General features: G+C 46.3%; 1 protein-coding gene across 3 annotated transcripts; it reads left to right on the forward strand.

The window, feature by feature from the left end:
* Window positions 1–311: 311 nt before the first annotated feature.
* LOC111839993 (tRNA (32-2'-O)-methyltransferase regulator THADA) lies at window positions 312–24678 on the forward strand. Of its 3 annotated transcripts, XM_072709073.1 has the most exons (31): window positions 312–557; window positions 700–880; window positions 985–1071; window positions 1176–1203; window positions 1305–1453; window positions 1551–1673; window positions 2267–2387; window positions 2752–2891; window positions 3514–3598; window positions 3694–3830; window positions 4276–4473; window positions 4645–5368; window positions 5865–6017; window positions 9071–9180; window positions 12434–12594; window positions 12776–12951; window positions 13061–13237; window positions 13510–13661; window positions 13954–14091; window positions 15488–15592; window positions 15949–16149; window positions 16789–16939; window positions 18081–18330; window positions 18414–18650; window positions 18756–18960; window positions 19287–19493; window positions 20033–20253; window positions 20675–20845; window positions 22410–22676; window positions 22761–22963; window positions 23445–24678. In XM_072709073.1, exons 1-31 carry the CDS (start codon window positions 424–426, stop codon window positions 23675–23677), a joined length of 5625 nt encoding a protein of 1874 aa, XP_072565174.1. In that variant the 5' UTR covers window positions 312–423; the 3' UTR covers window positions 23678–24678. The 3 variants fall into 3 exon arrangements, 2 of the variants coding, with proteins under 2 accessions (XP_072565174.1, XP_072565175.1); XR_011989314.1 differs by lacking the exons at window positions 22410–22676; window positions 22761–22963; window positions 23445–24678 and having other exon boundaries at window positions 19427–19493; window positions 20675–20806; XM_072709074.1 differs by lacking the exons at window positions 22410–22676; window positions 22761–22963; window positions 23445–24678 and having other exon boundaries at window positions 19427–19493; window positions 20033–20724.
* Window positions 24679–24905: the final 227 nt, after the last annotated feature.

A 24905-nucleotide genomic window follows, 5' to 3' on the forward strand; every position in this document is an offset into this window, starting at 1 on the left:
GCAACAGTGGTGAATCGCCCCTAACATATTTAATTTTCCACCCACTTCTCAGTCATTACACAACACAATGCATATTTATCTTTATTAAATTATTATTGTGTAATATTGTATTTTAACCCACTAAAATATACATGAGGTTTTGTTTGAATAACCTTGTGCACAAAGCTTTTTGGACCATGTAGCAGTGCACGGTAAGATAAAACCGTGTCAACTGAAAGTGAAATGTAATACATCCAATCGGCTAGGTGGCGTTTGTTCGTTGCATAGTATCGAAGTGTAAACGATTTCTGACTTGAACTTTTCTTGTTCATTGCAGTTTTTTCTCTACACGAACGTGCTGTATGTAGTAAATAGAGAATCGTGTGCATGTATATAGTGTGAAATCTTCTTTGCTCGTCCGAAATCCATAAAGACAAATTTAAAATGTCTATGAACGAGTCATTGCAGCGCCAGTTGGATGAGTGCAGTCTAGTTTTTTTAAACGCTGGAGGTGACATACATGTTAATATTAAAACTGCATTCCCTATTTTCATCAAAAATCTGGGCGACTGCTTGAGGTAAAATGAAAAGTACAATAATTTGAAAGCTGTCAGATGTGGTAACGGAACATGTCTCTTTGTATTATTTCAATTCGCCTGGCGGGATGAAAAGTATCATGACTGGTTGGGTGAATCACCATTCTATGGTTTATATGTGCAGGAGCAATGTGAAGCGATGCAAGGAGAGAAACCTGGAAGAAGCTTCCCAGCTGCTCAGGAGAATATCGAAGAATCTGCTGGAGTCCCTAGAAATAAAGTACATGCTGCCTCTAATACAGTTAATCATCTCCATGCAGCTGGAAACTCTGCAGGTCTCCACAGTCTTCCGGAAACTGGACCAGGTTGTTGCCCATTCCCTCTGGGTTAAATGTGACAGAAGCAGTGAATATATTTTTTGTAATTTTTTTTGTTTTGTTTTATTTTCCCAAACTACACCCAATAACAGATGATGCAACATTTCTCAGAGATCAACCTTTCTCTCGTTTTCGAAGAGGTACAAAAGTGTTTGAATTCTGTAATGGATTCGGATCAGGTACTGTGTCATTGACGTAGCCGCTAGTTGGTTTATTAAGTGTATTTCTGATGATAGAGGTATGTTATAACCAGTTTATGTAATTTATGTTTGATGTCCAATAGATGTTGGAGGCGATGGGACTTCAAACAGGTGAGTTTGACACTGACAGCTGATGTCTGTTGTAAAATGCACTGTTATTGGGGTTTTTCCAAAATTGCTGTTGTGTATGTGTGAATATGCACTCTCCACAGTTTGCATGTTCCTGGAGGACAGCACAATGGGCCGGGAAGTTCTGAGACAGGCTTTCCCCTCTTTGCTCCACAAAGTGGACCAGGCATTTTCCAGCATCATGGAGCAGGAGGTCTTAAGAAATGGAGACGCATGTTATAATGCCGTCAAGGTTGGTCAGGTGGTCTGTGACGCCAGTATCATGTTTATAGTGGCTAATAAAAGGACCTGCATGAACGAGGCTCACCATCTAAATCCTGCACTCACAGGTGTGTCTGCAGATGTTCCAGCTGTTGCCTGAAGAGGTAACCCCTCTGGTGTGGAAGGATGGGGGCGCTGTCTCACCTCTGCCAGACATTTTGAAGTACTTGATGGATATTATCCTAGGAGAGGTATCAATCATGAGCTTTTACTCATAATTTGGAATACATTGCATTAAGGGCTTCTGGGAACCATAAGAAACTAGAACTTGATAAGGGGCAGTTTAAAAATATGTAAATATAATTAATATCGTATAAAGTTTGATTGATAGTAGACAGTTTTCATTAAAATCAGCATAATAATGATGTTTTGAAATGTAGTAACAATAGTTGATCCCTGTGGGGAAATTCTCTTTATGCCTCCCCCAACTTGGTCTCTGTAGGTGAGAGCAAACTGGCTGTGAAGGGCAGCCACCCATAACAGTACTCACAGAGGTGTGGGTTAAGGGCCTTGCTCAAGGACCCACAAATGTGCTGAGGCCGGACTCAAACCAGCGACCTTCTGACCACAGGCACAGAGCCTTAGCCCACTGAGCCACATGCTGCCCTCAATGTTGCAGAAGAATTCTTTAAATGGAAAAATTAATCTAATGCATCATGTGTAACAGGGTCCTACATAGGTCAGCTACATAGGACATATGCTGTGATGTAAGCAGTTGAATTTGAGATGTTATTTTGTGGGGGAACAATTGCATCTGTTTCCCTTGTTTCGTATCTGTGCCCAGAGCTCCAGCAGGGACACCCGCTTTCTGGCTGGCACGGCCATGGTCATGCTGAGCAACACCTCCCCGACGGCTGAGGGCGGAACCACAGCTGCGTGGAACATGCTAGAGGTCACATGCCAAGGTCAGCCTGGTCAACAGCATCACCTATGGTTAAAGGCTTAGGTTAAGAGGAAAGCATTGTGCTGTGGGCAACATTACGAAGCATTCTGCTTTGAAATAAGCTTTATCTACATGGTCAGTCTGGAATCAGATTTATAATTAAACTGCATTCCTAAAATAATCTATCCTACTGTGTTAGTGAATAAAATGTAAAATTGTTGCTCTCTATAAACAGTTCTGTTGGGACACTTACTAAATAGGACACAGTGTGGGGGTGAGTTCCTCACATTTAATTAATAGTGCTGCAGCATTCCTGCTTCACATATGAAGTGAAATAGGAATAATAATATTAATAATGATTAAGGTTAATGAGCGTCTTTTGTCAGAGCCCCGAGAACTGCGTGTTGGGGAGCTGAGGGTGCAGTGCAGGCCGCGGCAGGATTGTATGGGGAGGCTGGCAGTGAGCAGAGGGCTGCTGTCATGCTGCCGCAAGGACGTGCTGCTCTGTGGCGGGGGCGGCAAAGAGGTACTAATCCTGTGCGGGGGGATTGGGGGACGAGGCTATAGCAGTGACTGTGTAATATGATGGGGAGAAACCTCTTAATATCATTCAGTATGTTACACTCCGAGCTGAAACAGGGCTCAGAAATGAAATAAACCTGTACCAAGCTGAACCACTATTTTAACGTTTTTGTTCTTGTGTTCCAGCCCCAACTTAGTGTTCAAAATTAAAAAAAAGGTTAATTTAGTTCCTAATTTAGCCTAATGTAATTAAATAGCAGGGGCCTGTACTATGAAGCGGGGTTACTGGCTTATCGGGGTAACTTGTTGGATTTAAAGTAGTCTGGGCAAAATGTAAGTGAACGAATATGAAGTCCATTTAAACTGTGGTACCTTAAATCCCGTGGTACCTAAGTTACCCCGATAAGCCAGTAACCCCGCCTCATAGTACAGGCCACAGGTTTTCAAACGTACTAGGCACAGTAGTTGTGTGTGAACTTGTCTGATTTAGCTAGTTAACTATAGCAGTTGATAATATGTTTGGGATCTTATAGATCTTTTGTAAATTTAAGTAGGCCTTCAGATTTTCCTCAGTTATTGTGTCTCTCCATTTTGTCCTAAACACAGGATGATTCTCTCTTTCTTAGAGATGTCTGCTTCTGGAGGGGCTGTTCCCAATTGTTTCAGCTTTATGTGAGAAGAGCTTTGACTGTCACTACTACGTCTTTCAAGGTACAGTGAACATGACCATAATCTGGGGTCTGGGTCTTTTGCATGACTGTAGAGCCACTGCTGTCTCTCTCATTGTTGACATTGGCTTTTGACAGTGCTTGTACTGTGGCTGAGGCAAGTGAAGGAGTGCCTCATGGAGTTATGGGACTTGAAGAGCGCCCCCTTGCTGCCGGAGGACTCCATTCTGTGTCGACAGCTTGTCCAGGTCGTTTGGAACATCGCAGAAAGCCCTGTAAGTTTCAGAACAGGGGTCACAGATTAGGTGCCTGTCAGATAAACCAAATTTGTAACTGGATGGTGAAAAGACAATTATCTGTCTACTCTCTGTTTGGCTTCTCCATTTGAAAAGATACTTGGATGTTTTTTCACCTTCTCTGAAGTTGATACTCATGTTTAATTGTTAATGTTGTCATCTAATTGGTGATTATTTTCAGTATTTTCTCGATTGACTTTTACTATTTAATATTTATATTTAATATTGATTAGATTGTACCATATTTTATTATCAGCAATTTGTGAAGTTAGGGCTGCTCCGGTTTACTTGGCTAACACTATAACAGTCACAATTCCCATCAAGGTCGGTTTATTGGGAGCCATGAGTACCTCGGGGCTACAGCTGCCTCTGTCTCGGGTTTGGCACAGAGCCTCCTGGCTAACATGTCCGATGTGACCATCAGGTGGAAGGTGTGTCGGAGTCCGTGCACTGCTCCTTCCGCCTCCTGCTGGAGATTCTCGACCTGGAGCGGCGTCGCTTCCCAGAGATGGAGATTTCTCTGTACTCTTCCCTGCTGAGCTATGTGGCTGCCCTGTCCTGGGAGGCAAAGGCCAAGTACTTCCCCCTTTGTGCACTCCTGCCGTATGTCGGCAGCGGCGTGGTGAGTAGAAGCTTCATGTGGCTTCAGTTGTGGATGTTAGTGAGAGATGTTTGCTTTAGCTCCTCCCCCTTCCCTCTGTCATGCATGTAGCTCAACTCTCTGACACCTTTTGGGAAGCAGGTGCATGTTCTCAAATGCCTGATCTGATGCCTGTTTGCTTCCTGGCTGTAGGTGTTTGAACGCTTCCCAGATCTTCCCCGGGATCTCCTGAAGTGCCTCTCCACCAATCACCTGTCTCCGTGTGCCTCAGAGACCTACAAGTCGCTGATCCAGCAGCAGAGGCGGGAATTTTGTGCAGCTGTGGCTCCTGGGCCCTCCCCTTCAGAGCTGGAACTGGCAGAGATGTGGGCCCAGAGGTGGCGTCCTGCCCTTCTGGAGGCCTTGACCTCAGACATGATGCTTCTCCAGAGCAATGCCTCCAGTCACCTCCTGCCATGGACCCTGCGCACCTTCCCGGGAGCCTTTGAGATCCTCCAAGCTTCGCTTTCAGGTGCCAGCACTGGTCACCTTCGTGCCTGGGCCTGCCTCGTGGGCACCTGGCGGGTGATGGGCGGATCCTGGTCCCTTGAGGAAGGCCTGTCCCAGGAGACCGTTCAGCTGGCTCTGGGCTCTCTGGATGAAAGTGTCCGTCTGGCTGCACTCGGCCTTCTGTGTGGGGGCCCCAGGATCCGACACCCCCCTTCGCCATTGGAGCTCGCTACCCTCAAGCAGTTCATCCCTCTCAACCTGAACAGTGAGTCGTCCCCCTTCCGCCAGCAGCTCCAAGCCATGGTGAAGAAGCTCCTGGTTCGTATCCGGGATGGCTGCCTGGCGTGCCTCCGGAAGGAGAGGAAAGGATGTGGCAGAGACAATGGTCAGGAGAACGAGATGGACTCCCTGCTGGAGCAAGGAGTAGGTGAGATCAGGAACATATTTTTTATGATGAAATTTTTATGAAGCAATGAACTGTGGGTCGATCATATATATTTAAACTTGTATTATGCCTATTTATGGAGATAGGGTCTTCAGCAGAATCCCTGTTAGGACTTTAACTTTGTCAGCCTCTGGGTTATATATCTTGACCGTAAAGCAAACTGCTGTACAGCAGTCTCTTGATGAGATGTCTACTTCCATGTCGGGCTGAAGTGGATGGGCTGACTGTTGATGTGATCTCTAATAATAATCATGATCATTTTCTGTGAAGTTGTATTTGGACTATGTGTCCACAAGCAGGTATGGATGCCCCTGCTGTTTAATCTGTCCTGACCTCCCTCATGGCTGAATGAGCTGAGTACACGAGCCTGTCTACATGCCCGAAAAAGGACGTTTATTGTCTCCTTCAGAACTTTAATGTAGGAGCATGCTGAGGAGTGGATCTGCTAAGAGCATCAGTGTTTCTGAATCTGTTTCAGACCTGGTAGACTGGCTGGCCCGCCTCGCCTTCACATCCGTGGCACCGGGCCTCAGTTACCAGAGGAAGAAGACTGCCTTGCTGTTCCTCTCTGCAGTCCTGGAGACCTGCACAGACACCTGGAGCCCAGACAAAAAGAAGGGCCAGCCTCCAGGTGAGGGAGGGCGCAGGAGTGACCCATTTAGAGCCCAGGGGAGCAAGGGAATGCTGTCATGACGAGGCTGGGGCTCCGTTTGTTTATTGTGGTATTTTAGCATTTATGTGCAATTGGGAACTTTATAGAGGGATCCCAATATAGATATTTTATTGCAACATGGTGTTAAAGTAGGTGAACTCTAAATGGATTTTTAGTGTAATTCATTAACAATGATAATTATAAAATGCAGCCCCTTGAAGGCGAGTGGCTGGTGGCCGAGCTCCAACCCATGGGTTCGCCCCCCTTTCAGCCCACCACCTGCAGGTGGAGCTGTGGGGGTTGGGTACAATGTAGATCAGCTGGCAATTGAGGACAGGGGCCTAGACGGACTGATCTTCAGCTACCAAAACTGGCTGTTGGCACATGGAACGTAACCTCTCTGGTGGGAAAGGAGCCTGAGCCTGGTGCGGAAGGTAGAGAGATACCAAATAGATATAGTCGGGCTCACCTCAACACACAGCTCGGGCTCTGGAACCGAACTCCTGGAGAGGGGCTACACTCTATTCCATTCTGGAGTTGTCCATGGGGAGAGGTGCTGGGCAGGGGTGGGCCTACTTATAGCCCCCTGGTTGGGTGCTGGTACATTGGAGTTCACCTTGGTGAATGAGAGGGTTGCCTCCCTTTGACTTTGTGTCGGGGACGGGCTCTTACTGTTATCTGTGCATACGCCCCAAACGCCAGTCCAGTGTATCCAGCCTTCTTGGAGACTATGGAGGTTGTGCTGGATGGCTCCCCTTCTGGGGACTCCATTGTTCTCCTGGGGGACTTTAGTACTCACGTGGGTAATGACAGTGAAACCTAGAAGGGTGTTATTGGAAAGAATGGCCTACCCAATTGGAATCCGAGCGGTGATCAGTTACTGGACTTCTATGCTAACCACAGTTTGTCCATAACAAACACCATCTTCAAACATAAGAGTGTTCATAAGTGCACTTGGCATCAGAGCACCCTAGGCCACAGTTCGATGATCAATTTTGTAATTGTATCATCGGATCTGCGTCTGCATGTTTTGGATACTCGGGTGAAGAGAGGAGCTGAGCTCTCAACTGATCACTTCCTGGTGGTGAATTGGATCCAGTGGCGGAGGAAGATACAAGATGGCGGAGGAAGATACAAGATGGACCTGGTAGACCCAATTGCATAGTGAGGGCATGCTGGGAGTGTCTGGCAGAGGCCTTTGTCCAGCAGATCTTTAACTCACATCTCCGGCAGCTGTGGTCGTAAGGTTGTTGGTGCCAGTCACAGTGGCAATTCCCGAACCAGTGCTGGACACCAACAGTAAAGGGAGCTGTCAGGCTGAAGTAGGAGACCTTCCAAGTTTGGTTCTTGTGGGACTCCAGAAGCAACTGACAGGTAGCAGCAGGCCAAGCGGAAAGTGACTTTAGCAGTTGCTGAAGCAGAAATTTGAGTGTGGGAGGAGTTTGGTGAGGCTATGGAGAAGGACTTTCGGATGGCCTTGAAAAGGTTCTGGCAAATCATCAGGCTACTCAGGAGGGGGGAAGCAGGGCTTTACCCATGCTATTTACAGCAGGGATGGAGAACTGTTGACCTCAATCTCCTGAATTCCACTGATATGCCTTCCTTGGAGGAAGTAGAGCTGGAAGACTCAGAGGGGGACTTGCCCATGTCTAGGGCTGAGGTCACTGAAGTAGTCAAAAAACTTTTCAGTGGTAGGGCTGAAAAGGAGGGTTCTGGTACTGGTGTACTGGTGAGGAGGGTTCGCCAGTTGGTCAAACCTCATATCTAGGAGGAACAATACAGATTCCATCCTGGCCACGGAACACTGGACCAGCTCTTCCCCCTCCCAAGGATACTGGAGGGTTCATGTGAGTTTGTCCAACTAGTCTACATGTGTTTCATGGACTTGGGAAAAGGCATACGAACATGTCCCTCTGGGGGTCCTGTGGAGGGTGCTCCAGGAGTATGGGGTCTGTGGTCTGTTGTTGTGAGCCATCAGGTCCGTGTACAAATAGAGTGAGAGTTTGGTTCGCAGCGCTAGCAGTAAGTCTGACTCATTCCTGGTAGGTGTTGGACCCTGCCAAGGCTGCCCCTTGTCATCAATTCTGTTCATAACTTTTATGAACAGAATTTCTAGCCGTAGCCAAAGGGCAGAAGGGATCTGGTTTGGGGGCCTCAGGATCTCATCTTCGCTTTTCACAGATGACATGGTCCTGTTGACGTTGTTGGCCAGTGACCTGCAGCATTTACTGGGGCTATTTACAGCTGAGTGTGAGGTGGCCGGGATGAGGATCAGCATCTCCAAGTCTGAGGCCATGGTTCTCTACCGGAAAAAGGATTTCCCTCTCCTGGTGAGGGATGAGTTACTGCCTGAAGCTGAGGAATTTAAATATCTTGGGGTCTTCTTCAAAGGGAAGAAGGGAGCGGGAGATCAGCAGACGGATCGGTGGACTGTGGGCAGTATTTCGATTTACGATTTAATCATAGCTTTCGATTTACCAGTTGATCTATGTTCCTACCCTTACTCTGAGCTCTGGGTAGTGACTGAAAGAATGATATTGCGGAAACAAGTGTCAGAATTGAGTTTCCTCTGTGTGGTGTCTGGGCTAAACCTTAGAGAGAGGGTGAGAAGCTCTGACATTCGGGAGGGTCAAAGTAGAGCTGCTGCTCCTCCGCATCAAAAGTAGCCAGTTGAGGTGGTTTGGGCATCTATCTCGGATGCCTGCTGGGCAGCTCCCTAGGGAGGTTGTTCAGACATGTCCAACTGGGAGGAGGCCCCGGGGCAGACCCAGGACAATCTTGAGAGATTTAAATCTCTCAGCTGGCCTGGGAACGCCTTGACATTCCCCCGGGGGAGCTGGAGGAGGTGGCTGGTGAGAGGGAGGTCTGAGTATCCCTGCTTCAACTGCTGCCCCCATGAACCAACCACAGATAAGGGGCGGATAATGGATGGATGAATATAAAATGTAGTTAAATTATAACGCTCCCATTTTCAGTTGTGGGGTAATTCCATTGTTGTGTATTTCAGATTTTTTGTCTTTTTTTTTTTTTAGCTAATATGTCAGCCTTGATCACCTGGGCCAGATGCAGAAGACTGTGGGACTTCTTCTCTATGTCCAACCTTCTGGTTCTCATTACCTGCTTGGAGGATTCCACCAATGAGGTAAATGGGGAGTACCTGTACTTATTTAGGCTTGGTTAGCAGTGGTTAGCTGGACTAAACAGGAACAGAAGGTCTGGGGCTTTATCTGTATAATTCAATTCAATTGTATTTGTACTGCACATTTTCACAACATTACACTGGCTTAAAGTACCGTAATTTCCGGGCTATTAAGCGCACCTAAATATAAGTCGCACCCACTGATTTTTAAAAAAATACTTATTTTGAACATAAATAAGGCGCACATGTATATAAGCCGCAGGTGCCTACATTGAAACAAATGAATTTTACACAGGCTTTAACGAAAGACGGTGCCTGTAACATGGCTTGTAACAAAACAGTAGCCTACCAAGAAAATCATTGGTCGTTGTCTTCCTCCTCCTGCGCACTGGTGTCGTAGTCGAACAGCCTCAGAATTACTTCATCTGATGTTGTCTCAGGATCGTTTCCATTGTCGCTCTCGTCATTTTCATCTGGAGGCAAATTCCCCACTGAGCTCGTGCTGCCCTCTTCAACACGCAGCAGTCCAATCTTTTGTAACCCGTTGATTATAGTGGATTTTTTGACAGTGCTCCACGCTGTCAGGATCCACTGGCAGACTTGACCATAAGTTGCTCTTCGCATGCGGCCCGTTTTAGTGAAAGATTTGTCATCCAAGCCTCCCACTGAACACGGAGCGCCACCTTAAATGCACGATTTACACTGATGTCGGGTGGCTGCAAATACTTTGTTATGCCCCCAGGAATCACAGCTGGAATTGAGTTTGTCCTCTTGATGGCTTCTTTCACAGAATCTGTTATGTGGGCCCTCATGCTGTCCAAAACAAGCAATGCCTTGTTCCTGTGAAAGAATCCTCCCAGTCGCTTGCCGTAACACTCCGTCAGCCATTCATTAATTAGGCTTTCCGTTATCCATCCTTTCTTGTTGACTTTCACAACAATTTCTCTCGAGGGTTTTTCTTTTGGCATCGTCGTGCTTTTAAAAATTACCATCGGTGGAATCTTTTCTCCCGATGCCGTGCAGCTCAGAACACAGGTGAAGTGCGTTTTTTCATGCCCTGTCGTTTTCAGCGTGACAAATGATTCGCCTTTCCTGTTGACAGTTCGAGTGAGAGGCAGGTCAAACATCAGAGGAACCTCATCCATATTTATGATGTCGTGCGGGCCGATAGAATGCTCCGCTATCTTTGCATGAGTGAATTTGCGGAAGTTTGAAACTTTTTCCTCGTAGTCGGGAGGGAGCTGCTGACACAGAGTCGTCCGTGCCCTGATGGACAGGCCTTTATGTCTCAAATCTGAGACACCACGACGGTCCACCTCTAAAATCCTCAAACATCATTGCGGTGGCGATTGTTTTGGCTTTCAGTCGGATCTGCACAGTTGAAACACCTCGGCCGTCTGCTCTCTGTGCGTTGACCCAGTCTTCGAGCTCATTTTCTAGTTCGGGCCATCTGCTTTTTTTCCCTCTGAAAGCTTTTGTTGTCTTTTTGCACTGAGTCAGTTCCTCACGCTGCTGTTTCCAACGTCTTATCATCGACTCATTAAGGCCAAGCTCCCGTGCAGCAGCTCTATTTCCTTTTCCAACAGCCAGATCGATCGCCTTCAACTTGAAAGCGGCATCATATGCATTTCTCCGTGTTTTTGCCATGATGAGGGCGCATTCATGACAAAATGATTACCTTAATCAGAATGATTCAGTGGGAGCGCGCTCGATTTAATGTAAAGACTTTCATTGGTTCACCCGTTCGACAATTTCATTGGTTTAATGTTACGGGGCTTAGTTTTTTGGCGGCATGAAGCTTGTGAAACCGGGAAAACCCCAAGAAAAATCCATAAATTAACCGCTTCGTTGTTTAAGCCGCGAGGTTCAAAGCGTGTGGAAAAAAGTAGAGGCTTATAGTCCGGAAATTACGGTACTTTACATTATTTCTGCCCAGTGCCACCAGAAAGTAAGGCAGAGGCAATAATGGCAAGGAAAAGTTCTCTAGTAGAGAGGAACCAGACTCAAAGGGGGAGTCCATCCTCCTGGGCTGGTAGAGAAAGTCAAATGAACAAAGTCCCTGGGTGTAAATGCAAAATCACAGGCAGGAAGGCAGGCAGGAGAGATGTCACAGGTAGTAGGGGTGTCGCAGGCAGCAAGGTAGGCAGGACACCCAGGGGGCAGGGTAAAAACGTGCACTAGCCAAAGTACAGTCATGGTCAAAAGTTGTGGTAGTGGCACAAATTTTGAATTTTGCAAATTTTGCTGCTTCAGCTTTGTTAATCTCTGAATTTTAAGCAAAGAGCCAATATTTACAGTGTTGGCCCTTCCTTCTTCATAACATCTGCAATTCGCTCTGGCATGCTGGATATCAGCTTCTGAGCCAAATCCTGACTGATGGAGATCCATTCTTGCCTTGTTAGTGTTTGGAGTTGATCACAGTTTGTTGACTTCTGCTTGTCCACCTACTTTTTGAGGATTGACCACAGCTTCTCAATGGGATTAAGATCTGGGGAGTTTCCTGGCCACGAAATGTCAATGTTATGATCTCTGAGCCACTTCATTATCACTTCTGCCTTGTGACGTTGTGCTCCATCATGCTGGGAAATACGCAGATTTCAGAAGGGGGCTTCATCAGAGAAAATAACTTTGCACCAGTGTTCTGCGGCCCGGTGCTTGTACTTCAGAAGACTGGTGCTCTGATTTCTCTGATGAAGACCCCTTCCAACATGCTTATAATTAATCTTCAGTATACCATAGAAACACATAAAAAAAATAACATGCTGAGGCAGCATTGTTTACAAAACACAAAATTTGTGTCACTTCCGAAACTTTTGTCCATGACTGTAGGGGAAACTAGAGGTAGAGCAAACAGTTTGGTGAGTGCAATATGTAAGCTCCAGCAGATAAGGCAACATAAGTAGGAGGAAGGGGGAGGTGGTAACACTGGTATGAGGAGTCCCTGAACATCAGCACTCCAATTCCACAAGGGGGTGTGAAGCTAGAGTGACAGCACTGACAGTTCAGTTCATCCAAAGCCAATGGCACCGATCCCTACCCTGCTCTATACCTCACACTATAGGTCCAACTGCGAGTGAGCAATTAGCTAGAGTCCCTGTAAGCAACACTAAACACTAAACAAGTGTGTCTCTGTAGGAGAATGCTCTGCAGCCTGCTCTAGGCACTGGTCTGTTTGTCTGAAGCTGTTCTGGGCATAAGTGTCTTCTCTGCATGTTACACCAGCCAATCACAGAGCTGACGTGGCGATTCTCTGTAGATCCGCGAGATGGCCTCTGAGTTGATCCTGAAGTTCTTCCCCCTGGGTCTCCCTGAGGAGCTCAGCCGTGCGTTGTTGGAGAGGGCTCAGGTGCTCCTGTGCAGCCCACGTGTGCAGGAGGCGCAGACAGGGGCACTCCTCACCAAGGTCCTCCTTCAAAAGTAAGGAGCGCTCCCCCTAATTTTAACAACTCTGAGCTATTAGTTAAATTCTTCCCAAACGATCTTGATGGGCCGAATGGCCTCCTCTCGTTTGTAAATTTCTTATGTTCTTAGTTACAGCAGGGGTTTATCTACGGTGGTTGAGACGTACCCATTTCTTCTCTCTGTCTGCTCTCCGAAGGTCCCAGGACATCTCCGTGGTGTTACAAGAGGGATACCACCTGGCTGCTGGGTCCAGAAGTCCCCCGGAGGTGAAGATGGCGGCTATGGTCCAGTACCTGCTTGGGGAGCTGGAACTCCATTACCTGACTGCTCGGACAGACATGCTGCTTGCTGCTAGGACCAGGCCCATTCATGGTGAGACTGCAGCAGCTAATCTTCATGCAACGACTTTGGGTTCTGTGAGTGCTATTCCGAAAGGTAGTATCACCGACCTGGTCACTTAGGCTTGTCCCATCATCCACAGGTATCCTCTCCGCATTGCAGAGATGCCTTCTGGAGAGTCCACGTGCCTCACTTCCACTGCAGGGGGCAGCATTGAGCCAAAATGTGATGGCCACCATACTGAGTTTGCTTGAGAAAATTACCCACCTTTTACTAGGCATCCTGTATGGGGACAAGGCTGACTGTAGAGAGGAGGAAGGTATCCCATCTTTTTGAAGTCTTTTTTGAAGGTCTTTTGGTTTTAAAGTCTGGGGATTTTACAGTTTCTTTCAAAGTAGATTGGGGACAGTAGATGTGTAGTTTTAAGTCTGCTACCTATAGCAAGTTAAATTAATTTATTATTAGGTTCAGGAACGTTGCCTTTTTTAATGGAATGTGAGCAACTTGCTAACATATTAGTGCTCGTGCTGCACATTTATAATAGTGCTGTTCCTGTTAGAAAGGTCATTGCCCTCTTCCTGTTAATCTCAGAGGCTCCACCTTCCTTCTGCGCCATGGGAAACGCCATCCGGACTGTGATCGCCCAGGGCAGCGGGCAGGAGGATGAGGGGCAGGGGGAGGAGTGCGTTCTGCTGTCGGAGGAGCACAGCCTGGTGCTCACCTGCTGCTGGGTCTCCTTCAAGGTGAGCACAGATAGAGCACCATCTGGAAATCAAAGCTTCTCATTAATAAATGTATTTCTGCTCAAGGAAAGATGACTGTGACAAATCCGGCTGTGTGTGTATTTCAACATAGTTTGACTAAATTATGCCTCTTTTCCAGAGTCAACAATAATGTTAGGGTCTGACAGTATTTAAAAAAAAAATAAAAAATTTTCTTAGTTGTCTCTTGAAATATAGTATTAAAGTTTGTTTCGTTTAACGCTCTAACTTTGAGTAGCTTGTAGTTGAAATGTGTTTCGCTTTCTCTTGGAAGGAAATTGGGATTTTCTTGGGCGGCCTGGTTGAGGTGGTTTTGGTAGAAAGCCGGGGAGGAGAGCGCCCCCTGAGTACTGAGGACCTGAAAAGGGTGGCAAAGATATTCCGAGACATCTTGCTGAAATGTCGCCACTGGGTAAGGAGCCCGTACCCCTTCAGTCAGGATTCTTTGTGAAGCGTAGAGACTGAAAGGGCGAAGGTGGGGCAGATGGTGAGGGGGTGTGTGGGGGTGTTTGAATTATTCTGTGGGTGTTGTGTGTGTGGGGGGGGTGCATGAGGTCTCTTTGGTGTGTGGAGGGCTTGTGTGCGTGGTTATATGTGTACTGGGGGTGTTGGGGGCATGTGTGTGGGTGGGTGAGAGTGTGGGGGAGGGGGGATTGTCACGTGTGGTTTAGTTGGGTTGTGCAGGTTGGCCCCGATGTGCTGGAAGTAGAGAGATATTGTTGTTGTTTATGTCAGAAGGAGGGAGATATCCTGTATGTCGTCCATCCACCCATCCATCCATTTTGGATGTACAGTGGTACCTTGGTTTACGAGCATAATTTGTTCCGGAAACATGCTTGTAATCCAAAGCACTCGTATATCAAAGCGAATTTTCCCATTAGAAATAATGGAAACTCATATGATCCGTTCCACAACTCAAAAATATTTTAAATAAAAATTATTAATACAAAATATAAAGTAAAAATACATAAAACAAATTAACCTGCGCTTTACCTTTGAAAAGAATCGTGGATGGTGTGAGGGAGACGAGAGAGGAGAAGAGGAGGGTTATTTTGTAGGGCGACTTTCACTATAATTAACGGAATCACTGCTATCTGTTGGCTCACTGGAATCTTTTTCTGTTTGTGCGACTTTAACAAGGAACCCATCCAATGACAGCCTCTTTTGCCTCCTTTTCGATTTCGCAAAAATGTGGACATTGCATTGTCGTTAAACAGATTCAACGCTCGCACTGCTACGCCCTTATTCAGGTGGTGCTTTTCTACTAAATTTTGACTATACGAGTGAGGCATGCCGACTGAGACCGACCATGGGAGACGATTACCCACAATTCCGCAGCGTGAGAAAGTGAATAACCATTGGTTCAGTTGTGATGACGTGTGCTCGGCGTCAAAACAAGAAGCACACGCATGTGCTTCCTGTTTTGAAGCCAAGCGCACGTAAAAACAAGAAGCGCATGTGTGCCATATGATTTTTGATGATACTTGGCGCTCGTAAATCAGGACTTGCTCCGTTTCCAAGTCAAAATTTATTAAAAATCTTTGCTCGTCTTGCGGAACACTCATAAACCGCGTTACTCATAATCCGAGGTTCCACTGTATTACCTTGGGAATTTCCTGTAGTCTCTTCCTCAGATTGTAATTTAGTGACATCAGCTTTGGAATCCCCCCTCCCCCAGTTACCCACTCCTAGTTTTTGGGTGGCGTCTGGAATACATTGTAGCCCAAACTTGAAGGTTTCACATGCTTCTCCCCCCTTACTGACCCTGTACCCTATGTGTGTCCTACGCACCCCCCCCCCTCCCCCAGGGTGCTGTAGAAGGTTGCTGCTGTGGTTTAACCAGGTTTTGTGCCACCCTCTTGACCAGCTGTGACACTGAGCTGCAGGTGATCCCAGGCCTCCTACTGGAGCAGGTATGCTACCCCCCCTTCCCCCACACGCACACACACACACACACAGACACACACACACACCCCCAGCCCCTGCTTACAAACAGCAGTCCTGCCAGCTCCTCACTCCAGGTGTATCTTCCCCATTTCCCCTCCTAGCAGGAAATTTACATGCAGGTTCTTGCTGTAGCTCGACTTATTTTTCATAATTTATATTTACTAATTAACTGGATTATAGGAGCAGGTTCGACTGAAAAGCAGTAGACACACAGTTTGATGGGATTAGAATCCGAAGTCCCCATCTTCCAATGACCTGGCCACTTTTGACCCCGGCTGGAGAGACGGGCCATTCAGAGATGTGGCTCCCTTTCCTCTCCTAGGTGCTAACGGTGCTTCAGGGGCGCTGTGCCACCTCTGTGACCAGGCGGGCGGCAGGGCTGCCCATGCTGGTGCTGTGCATCCTGTCAGCAGAGGAGGCGGGCAAGGCCAGGCCCATGCTGGCCCACACCATGCGGGTTCTGCTGGAGACGGCTGGTCGGCCTGTGTCTGACAACTGGAACCAGACACTAGACCTTCCACAGGTTTGTTCATCCACAGACCCACGTGCACATGCACCTATACACACGCACGCACACACACAGGTAAACATATCTTTATGGGGACTTCTCATTCATTTCTCACAGTCACAGATTTTTATTAAATTAGGTTTCCCCTTGTGGGGAAAAAAAAACGTGTATTCGTCACGTTGTGGGGACATTGTGTCCCCATAAGGTAAGGTATACCCGCTCACACACACACACACACACACACACAGAAATGCATCACACCACACCCACGATCACTTACACCACATGCCTCTCGGATGCTTGGCTGAACAGTACTTGAACATTGTGGTGCTTCATTTCATGCAGTATATATTCTGTTGTAACCACATTATTTGCATTAATTAGCAGATGTACCTAATATACTGGCCACTGAGGGTAGATCATTATGCTATACTTCACATCACCTTTACACAGATGTGAATAATTAACGAGATTGGTCTCGTATCGAAGTAGAACACTGATCTCACATGTTAGGTCTGGATTAGCGGTCCATTTCTCTGTTTTCCTCTCACTGTCTAATCTATTCCTGTTTCTCTGACTGTGTTTTGTCCATCCTTCTGTCCTTCCTGTGTCTCTCTGTCCATACTCCTTCTTTGGCATTGTCCCCACCCTCAGGTTGGCGCAGTTCACACTCTGCAGGCACTGGTGCGTGGTTCTGGGTTGGGTGTGGCCATGCTCCAGTTCGCTTCCCCCGTTGCCATCCTGTCCCTGACACTCCTGAGCTCCCCCTGCTGGGCGATGAGGAATGCTGCATTACAGCTTTACAGTAAGGCACTGTCACCTTGTTCGCTCCCACCCACCTGCCATGCTGACCTCCTACTACCAGCCTCCCCCCAGCCCTGTCCTTCCCAATGCATCAAAGGTCTATTCCTTACTTATAAAAGAGATCAGGTATGTGGGAGGCTGATACAGGCTATGGGAAGCACAGTAACTCGCTGGGTAGCACTGTGACGTCACACCTCCAGGGTTGGGGGTTTGAATCCCAGCTCCACTCTGTACATGTGGAGTTCGTATGTCTTCCTTCCCAAACTTTGACATTTAAAGACGTGACGTTAGGCTCAGTGGCATCTCCAAACTGCCTGTAGTGTGTGTGTATGTGGGCCAGGTACACATTGCATTGTGGAGACCCACAATGTGGTAGAAACCTGTTATTTTGATGTGCTGGAGACCATTTCATTTTGGTTCCCATAAGGGGAAATTCAATTTTTTTTTTTAAATCTAACTGCGATCAAAAAACTAAAAATGCCAAAAGACTCTTGTCTTTTGTTTGGTTACATATGGTTATGGTTAGGGCTTAGTAGGGGTTACGGCTGTCATAAGTGGGATTAGGGTTATGCCCATAGGAATGAATGGGGAGTCCCCACAAAGATATAGATACCTAATCTGTGTGTGTGTATGTTTGGATGATATTACATTGTGGGGACCAAATTATTTTGATGTTGTGGGAACCATTTTTCAGGTCCTCACAAAGATCTGGGAATGCGATCAAAAAACTAAAAAGGCCAAAAGTCTCGTATTTTGATTGGTTACTTATGGTTAGGTTTAGGGCTGGGTAGGGCAGAAATGTAAAGCGCATTAAGACAATGTAATGTTGTGATAATGCGCTATATAAATAAAATTGAATTGAATTGAATTGAAGAAGATCATCAATTTGGGATTAGAGTTTTTCCCATAGAAATGAATGGAGAGTCCCCACAAAGATATAATTACAAACCTGTGTGTGTCTGTGTGTGTATCCTGACTGCCTAGGATAGGCTGTAGGCCACCCCACAATTCTGCAAGGGACATGCAGTTTATTCAATAAGCTCAGGCCATTTCCTTTTATTAATTTAATAAAGAAAGATTTAAAGTGCCTGGATAGGAAATACATGATCTGAATCGATGTCTGGTTGCCATCACTGCTCCAGATGCCTTATGCTCACGCATGTTGGGCCAACGGCCAGGCAGTGATGATGGATTGGTGCATCATGGGATGTCTCCCTCAGCCTTCTTCACCCACTACCCCGCCTTACAGCCCTTCCTCTTGGGCGAGTTGCGGGGGGCAGCCAGTGAGCTCCTGGGGGCCTCTGGGGAAGCCCGACTTCGCCTGCACCCCTCCTTGTTCCCTGTCCTAACCCTCCTGGCCAAGCTGCAGCCGGGAGCCCAGGATCGCACACAGTAAGTGGGGAGGGGGCCTTTTCAAGCCTGACCACTCCAATATGTTGAATATTAAGGCTTTTGTCTTTCAACAACCCTCCCAGGAGTCTGTCAGACTTCCAGATGCCCCTGCTACAGCTGGCTGGAAGCCCCATCTACCACGTTAGAGTGGTGGCATGTAGAGCCTTGGTTGCCGTGACACCACCTGTGGAACACATGAACATTATCCTGGGGTTGGCCAGACAACTGCCTGATCCCGAGGACCCCTGCTGCCACAACCGCCTGCACGGGCAGCTGCTACAGATGAGTGCACTTCTGGGGAGGGCTCTGGCTGCAGTCAGGTATGTGTGGAGAGGAACAGGGGGGCATTCATGTGAAATGTATTAACGTTTGTGTTCTATGGTAAGGAATAGGTAATAAGACATGGTGAATTCTTTATTTTGCAGTGAGAACATGAAGGTCCTACAGCAGGTGGTGGAGCTTTTTGAGTCCAAATGGTGGTTGGTAACCTCAACCCAGAGGTGCCCCCTTATCCGGTTGACCTACCTGCAGGTTCTGCTCCACCTTAGGAGGTTCTGCTCACCTAGATTCTTGGAGCAGCTTCAGGCTGAACTTCTCCTGCAGTTGCTTAATCCCACCCAGGAGCAGCTGGTAGGGAACCTTTCTCTCCATCTGACCCCATCATACCCCAAGAGCAGTAATGTGTTTCATTGCTTCTTTCTGTCTTGAATTACTCTGAAATGAGTGTTGATGGTTACTCCTTACACCAGTACTTTATTCTGAATCTGGAAGTGCATATGTAGAAATTAAATAGAAGTTAAATAATATATCTCCTTAACCATCATAGCCATTCTTAAAATCTAATTTTATACACTGTTAAGCTTAATGGAATGGGTAGTGGTTTGTACTGAAGCACTATCTTTATGGTGAAACAGCATTGTCTCACTTGGGGGGGGATTTAAATCACACCTATGCAGGTGGGTTCCGCTTCCTTCCTTCAAAACGCTGCTTGCTTCCTGTGCGAAGAGACTGTGAGACTGGGTGACATGCGGTGGGTGGCTGAATTGTGGGAGAACTTTCCAGAAGAGGGTACCGATGTGCAGCTTGCATTGATCAGGTGGATACTGGAGGATCAAAGATGGAGAGGAACCAGCATGTATCAAGTCCTGGAGACGGCCCTGCAGGTAACACACCAGCATTAGGTGGGAATATCAAATGATTGGGCTGGGAAGCACAACGATTTAAGTGAATGCTTCTACAGAAAACCGTGTAAGAAAACATGTCGATAAGAAATTTTTTCGTGGTGGGGGGGATTAAGTTTAATTTCCTTCCTGTTACAACAAAGGCATTTTGTATTTTCAGCATTCATTTATGTATACTAATAACGAAGGCCTTTTCCACTAAAACAAAGATAGGATTTCCGTCTTTTCAGTAAGGCGTTGATTCCAGTCAGTATCAAAATGACTGTAATAAAATTAACCAAATGTCATGCCGGTTGTGTTCAGTTTTTTATGAGAATCTGAAAATGTCTTAGATTCAACCTCAGAATGTAATAGGGATTTATTTAGATTGTCTGAGTTGTAGTTCTTTTAGTTAGTTGGTTTTCAAACCTGAGAATAATATGCACTGAAATAGCAGGTTGCAGAAAAAGAATAGAAGCTGCTTATCATTCATCTTTTTTTGGCTCTGTCATAGTCACAAATAACAGTTGTGTTTTTCCCAGGCCAACCTGAAGGCGGCGCTGTTGAGTGGGAATGTCGAGTACAGAAAGACATACCTGGCAGCTCTGTTGGTCACGCTGACCCCTACAGACCCCCTCACGCCTCACCGGCTGGCCTCGCCTGAGGGGGCTGAGCTGCTCCTGGAGGTTCTGGAGAGTGGCGCTGGTGGTCCGGAGCTCCTCTCCCAAGCTCTTGCTGCCCTCAGCCTTTTTCTGGACATCAGGTCACTGCTCCCCTGCTAGTCTGTAATTCAGTGGTCACGCTATACCTGCAAGGAAACCATCAAAACTCTCCATTCCTTAGGAACAGTCATTCGATGAGGCAGAACCCCATAATACAGCCAGCGTTCATTTGTTTTCTCTCATGATTCTGTGATAATCATCCCTCACTCTCCTGTCCTTTGCAGTCATCCTTTTGTGATAATCGTCTCTTTCTCTTTACTCCTTCTGATACTAATTATCCCTCACTCTCCTTTCCTTAATCATCACTGTCTCTTCTTCCTTTATAGTCATTCATCTGTGATAAATCATCTCACTGCTCCTTCTGTACTAATTATCCCTCTCTCGTCAGTCATCGTCCTGTGATGACATCCCTCGCTCCCATACTTCTGCACTAATTGTCTCTCTTTATGTCTCCGCCTTCAGCTCTGAGTCGCTGCTGACTGACCGCTGGTGCCATCAGCTAGAGAAGTACAGGGTCCCGGAGGCCCCTGAAGTCCTGAGGCTGGCGTGTGCTCAGGCCATGCGGTTAGCTGGCCCCCGTCTCTTATGTTCCTGCATGGGGGGAGGCTCTTCCAGTTCAGTACTGAGTGTTAGGTTAGTAGTGCTACTCATTTTACCAATCAGCACTGAGAATCAAGTTACCTCCACTGTTCCCTTCATGTCCTCTCAGCCCGGTCAGAGCTAAGGCTATGTGTCAGACAGATCACCCCTTAGTTAGGGTATTGCAGTGTACTGTATTAGTGCTATACCAATGATGGTGAGGTTGCAATGCATGTTACTGTTTCCTCGATATCTGGTTGTGAGTATTCAGCACTTCAGAACTGGGGTGTGTGTTTATGTCATTGCAGTCAGTGATTACTCCTAAAATTTTGAGATGTGCACCTATTTTTCATATTCTGTTTAGTGCTGGGAAAATTATTGCATTAACAAAGTCATAATGCTTTGTTATTTCTTTGATCACTTTAACACATGCATTATTTTGTTACCCATTTTAATAGTGACCTATAATATTCCTTCCTTGTTGTAAACAGCATGAGTTTGGACATCCTGATTTTTTTGACGTGTCCTTGGTCAATAAGGGACGCGCTCGTATCGCACTTCTTTAACCAATCACAGTTTTCATTTTATGGCATCACCAGATTGGTCTGTTATACCTTCGAACTCAAGGCTTCCAGCCATTGAGCCGTGGGCAGTGTGTAGCACAGCTGGCTAAAGCTGTGCCTGTGACTGGAAGGTTGTCAGTTCAAGTCTTGTTGTTATTGTTGTTAAAATTGTTATTATTATTATTATTATTATCATGAAATACAGATGCACCCTTACATTGCTCCGGACAGCCTTTGTAGGTAAGCATTCCTATGTTTTTTGTCTATGTCCCTTAACAAAAGTCATCAACAATAAAATGGGTACTTCACAAATCTATCTTGTTGCATCACAGAAAACACTGGTTTTACTTGATGCAGTGATGTCATACAACGAAGACTGTGATTGGTTAAAGAAGTGAAAAGCAACCCCCTGCTCCCATTTGATACAGGGACACGTCAAACTGCGTGTGACATTGCACAGAATCCCAGAATTCAGAGCTATAATCAAAAATTCAGTTAGTGTCTCATGGGGAAATGGTTTATTTTGTAAAAAAATGCCAGATGTAGGCATACCCAGGATAAAAATATCATAATTTGCAATATTTGCTTTGGTTTATTGAAGGCTTATAGGCCTACCGTAAAATCTTAAGCTATATCATGTTAACTGCATTTTCACTGGTTGTCAGACTTTTCTCTTTTTAGAGCCATTTGCCAAATATGTTTTAGATTTTAAAATAAATCATTCTATTAAAATACAAGTCATTCTCAGAGAACTAAAAAGTGTTATGGTGAAATACAGTGTTTGTTTTTATTGTTTTATTGACAAACTTTTTAAGCATATTAACATTGCCATTTGTTTCTGTTATTTGATAATTTTTTTAACCATTTCTCCCAAATAGGAAGCCAAAAATTAGGAACACAGAACTTTGTTTATTGCAGAAATAAATGGTAGCATGGTGGCAAAACCCCAAAGGCAAAATTGACAGTTTAGACAATGAAGTAGATCCTGGGTCAGCCTGACATTTTATTCCCGTCACATTTAAAGTTGTTTGTTTGGCCGCCTGCTGCCTGCCCAGGTTGATCAGCACTGGCCTCCACCTTCTGAATGACGAGGACCAGCGGGTTCGTGCTGAAGCCGCCTGCTTTGCTTCGGCAGTGGGCCGGCTCCGGGCGGCACGGCCTGGGGAGAGCTGCGTCCAGGTGCAGGCCAGCCGGGGGCTGCTGCTGCTCCTCGATCTGCTGCTGGAGGAGCTGTGGGACGGCCCCGAGACCCTGGAGGCTTTGCTGCTGCACCTGCCGGAGCTGGACCTCGGCGCCACGCTGAGTGACATGCGGAGCTCTGGGTGAATGTCTCTCACTCGCGCTCCTGATTTCACAGACCTCACTGCGCTTCTTTTTTTAAAGCTTTTTTTAAACTCTTTTTCTAGGCGTTGCAGTCTGTACGAGCAGGACGAGGCGAATGTGTTTGCTGAGCCGGTAGCAATGTCGGAGCTGCTGCTCCCCTATCTGCTTCGACTGGCTGATAGATACCCAGAATGCTCCTCTCTCCATGTTTCCATGGCACTCTGGGTCAGGGAAAACACTGGGCTTGTCTGGGAGAACGTCTCCCTCTGCAAACAATTCAACCCAGGTATAAAACATCCTTTATTTATCCATCACTCCATTTTCTTATTAGCCTAATCTTGGGCTGTTTACTTACAGTCTTGGGGTTGTGCTGCTGCCAGCAGTTAAATTTAGGGTGAGGTTCAGGCTTTTAGTTAAGTTTGCCAGTGCAAAACCTGCCCAGTTGTTATAGCCTTAGGAAAAATACATATACTGCCTTCTCCAATAAAGAGATTTTTTCTGTATGAACTGTAAAATTTGGAGGGGAAAATGACTGAAAATTTCTGTTTGTCAACAAGTTTTAGTAATTGTTATTGTTTGGGTGGAATTGAAGTCCATGCAAAATGCCTACAAATCTTGATATATTTGTTCATGGATGTGTGTGTGCAGTTGTGTTTGAATGTATCTCTTAATAGATGTGTTTATATGGAGAAACAGGTGTGTCTGTGTTAAAATGAGTGTGAAATAAGGTAAGAAGCTGATTTTTTTGGCTTTGCCGTTTTCGGCAGCTGATTGGGGGTCCTGGCTGCGTCTCCTGGCCGAGCCACGCTTCCACGGGGCCCTGTGTGGCCTCTTCGTCAGGGCCGGCTTCCTGCTGCGTCTCCTGGACACATGTGAGGATCTGCGGCCGTTGTGTGACCCCTGTGGCCTCCGTGCGGACTTTCGTATCGCCCACGGCCTCCTCCGTCGTGGCGGGGTCCTCCTGCCCGCTGGCATCCCCTTGGCCCTTGGGCTGGAGTGATCGTCGGAGCAGCCGCTTCCTGCTCTGCCATTCAGGACTCTGTCCCGCTGCTTGGCATCTTTGGCTTCCAAAGAGACAGCGTTCGCCTGTATAATTACTGCACAAGTCTGAACAGGAATGGACTTTTTGTACAGAAGAGGCCCTACAGTATTGCAGCCTTATTGCTAGTTTTTTAGTGTGACTACGATGATGAGCTTAGAGTACTGTGGGATTTAAACGATCAGGTTGGCCTATTTCTTCCCAGACCTGATTTTTGGAAAGTGCACTTCTTTGTAATTGCAGCGATTTTTTTTAAGTGCTCTTTTTAATTGGAATATATTTATTTGTTGTTGTTTTTTTTTACCATTTGAGCTGAGTGTAATTGTAATAAAAAATGATCTATTCATATCCTTCTTTCATCCTGAAGGTGATGCCAAAGTCTGTTCACTGCTGTGCTGCATTCTTAGTGGACAAAAGAACCTGAACAAAACCCACCATAGAAAGCAGGGTTGCATCTGCCTCAGACTGGTTCAGACCGCTTCTCCTGTTCTTGCCTGTCCTGAAGGCTGCTGGGTTGCAGCACTGCCAGTGCCCACTGGGGGGCACTCAGGTGCCGGACCTTCCCCCACCCCTATGTTCTGATCATGTTACACATTAACCAAGCCTAATCAGTTTGACATGGGCGTTGCTGAGGCTCGGGATGTGATATAATGCCGTCAGCCAGGCGTGCAGACAAGGACTGGCTCTGATAACCCCATTAGGCCACTCTTCTTGCACAAATGTCCATTTTCAGGCCCTGATGGGGGCACCACAGGCTGATTACCACGGGTGTGCCTGGTTGCTGAGCAACAATGCACATTAGTGCAATGGGACACCACAACAGCAGCTCATCTACCCATGAAAGAATAAAGAGCTGCTCTATTCTGTGTGATCTGGATTTCGGTTGTAATGGGTAATGTAACTAGTGGTCTTATATGGAAAAAAACATTTATTCTGTAATAAAATGTGTATAGAACTCCTGATTCCAGAGAGTCAGATTTTTTTTTTTTTAAACAAATCACATTATAGAATTCTGGAGTTCTGTAAGTCTGCTAAACATTATAAATGTTAAGGAAAATTGGTACCTTTCAAGAATAACACATGGTCTGTCCCCTCCTTGTTGACTAGAGTTTTATTTTGTGCGTTTCGGCTGTCAGCTCTGTTTCATGTGTGCAGGCACTTCCTGTTATCAGCCGATGAAATAATTTCC

This window comes from Paramormyrops kingsleyae, chromosome 2 (genome assembly GCF_048594095.1).
Source record: "Paramormyrops kingsleyae isolate MSU_618 chromosome 2, PKINGS_0.4, whole genome shotgun sequence".
In the NCBI taxonomy this organism is placed as follows: domain Eukaryota; kingdom Metazoa; phylum Chordata; class Actinopteri; order Osteoglossiformes; family Mormyridae; genus Paramormyrops; species Paramormyrops kingsleyae.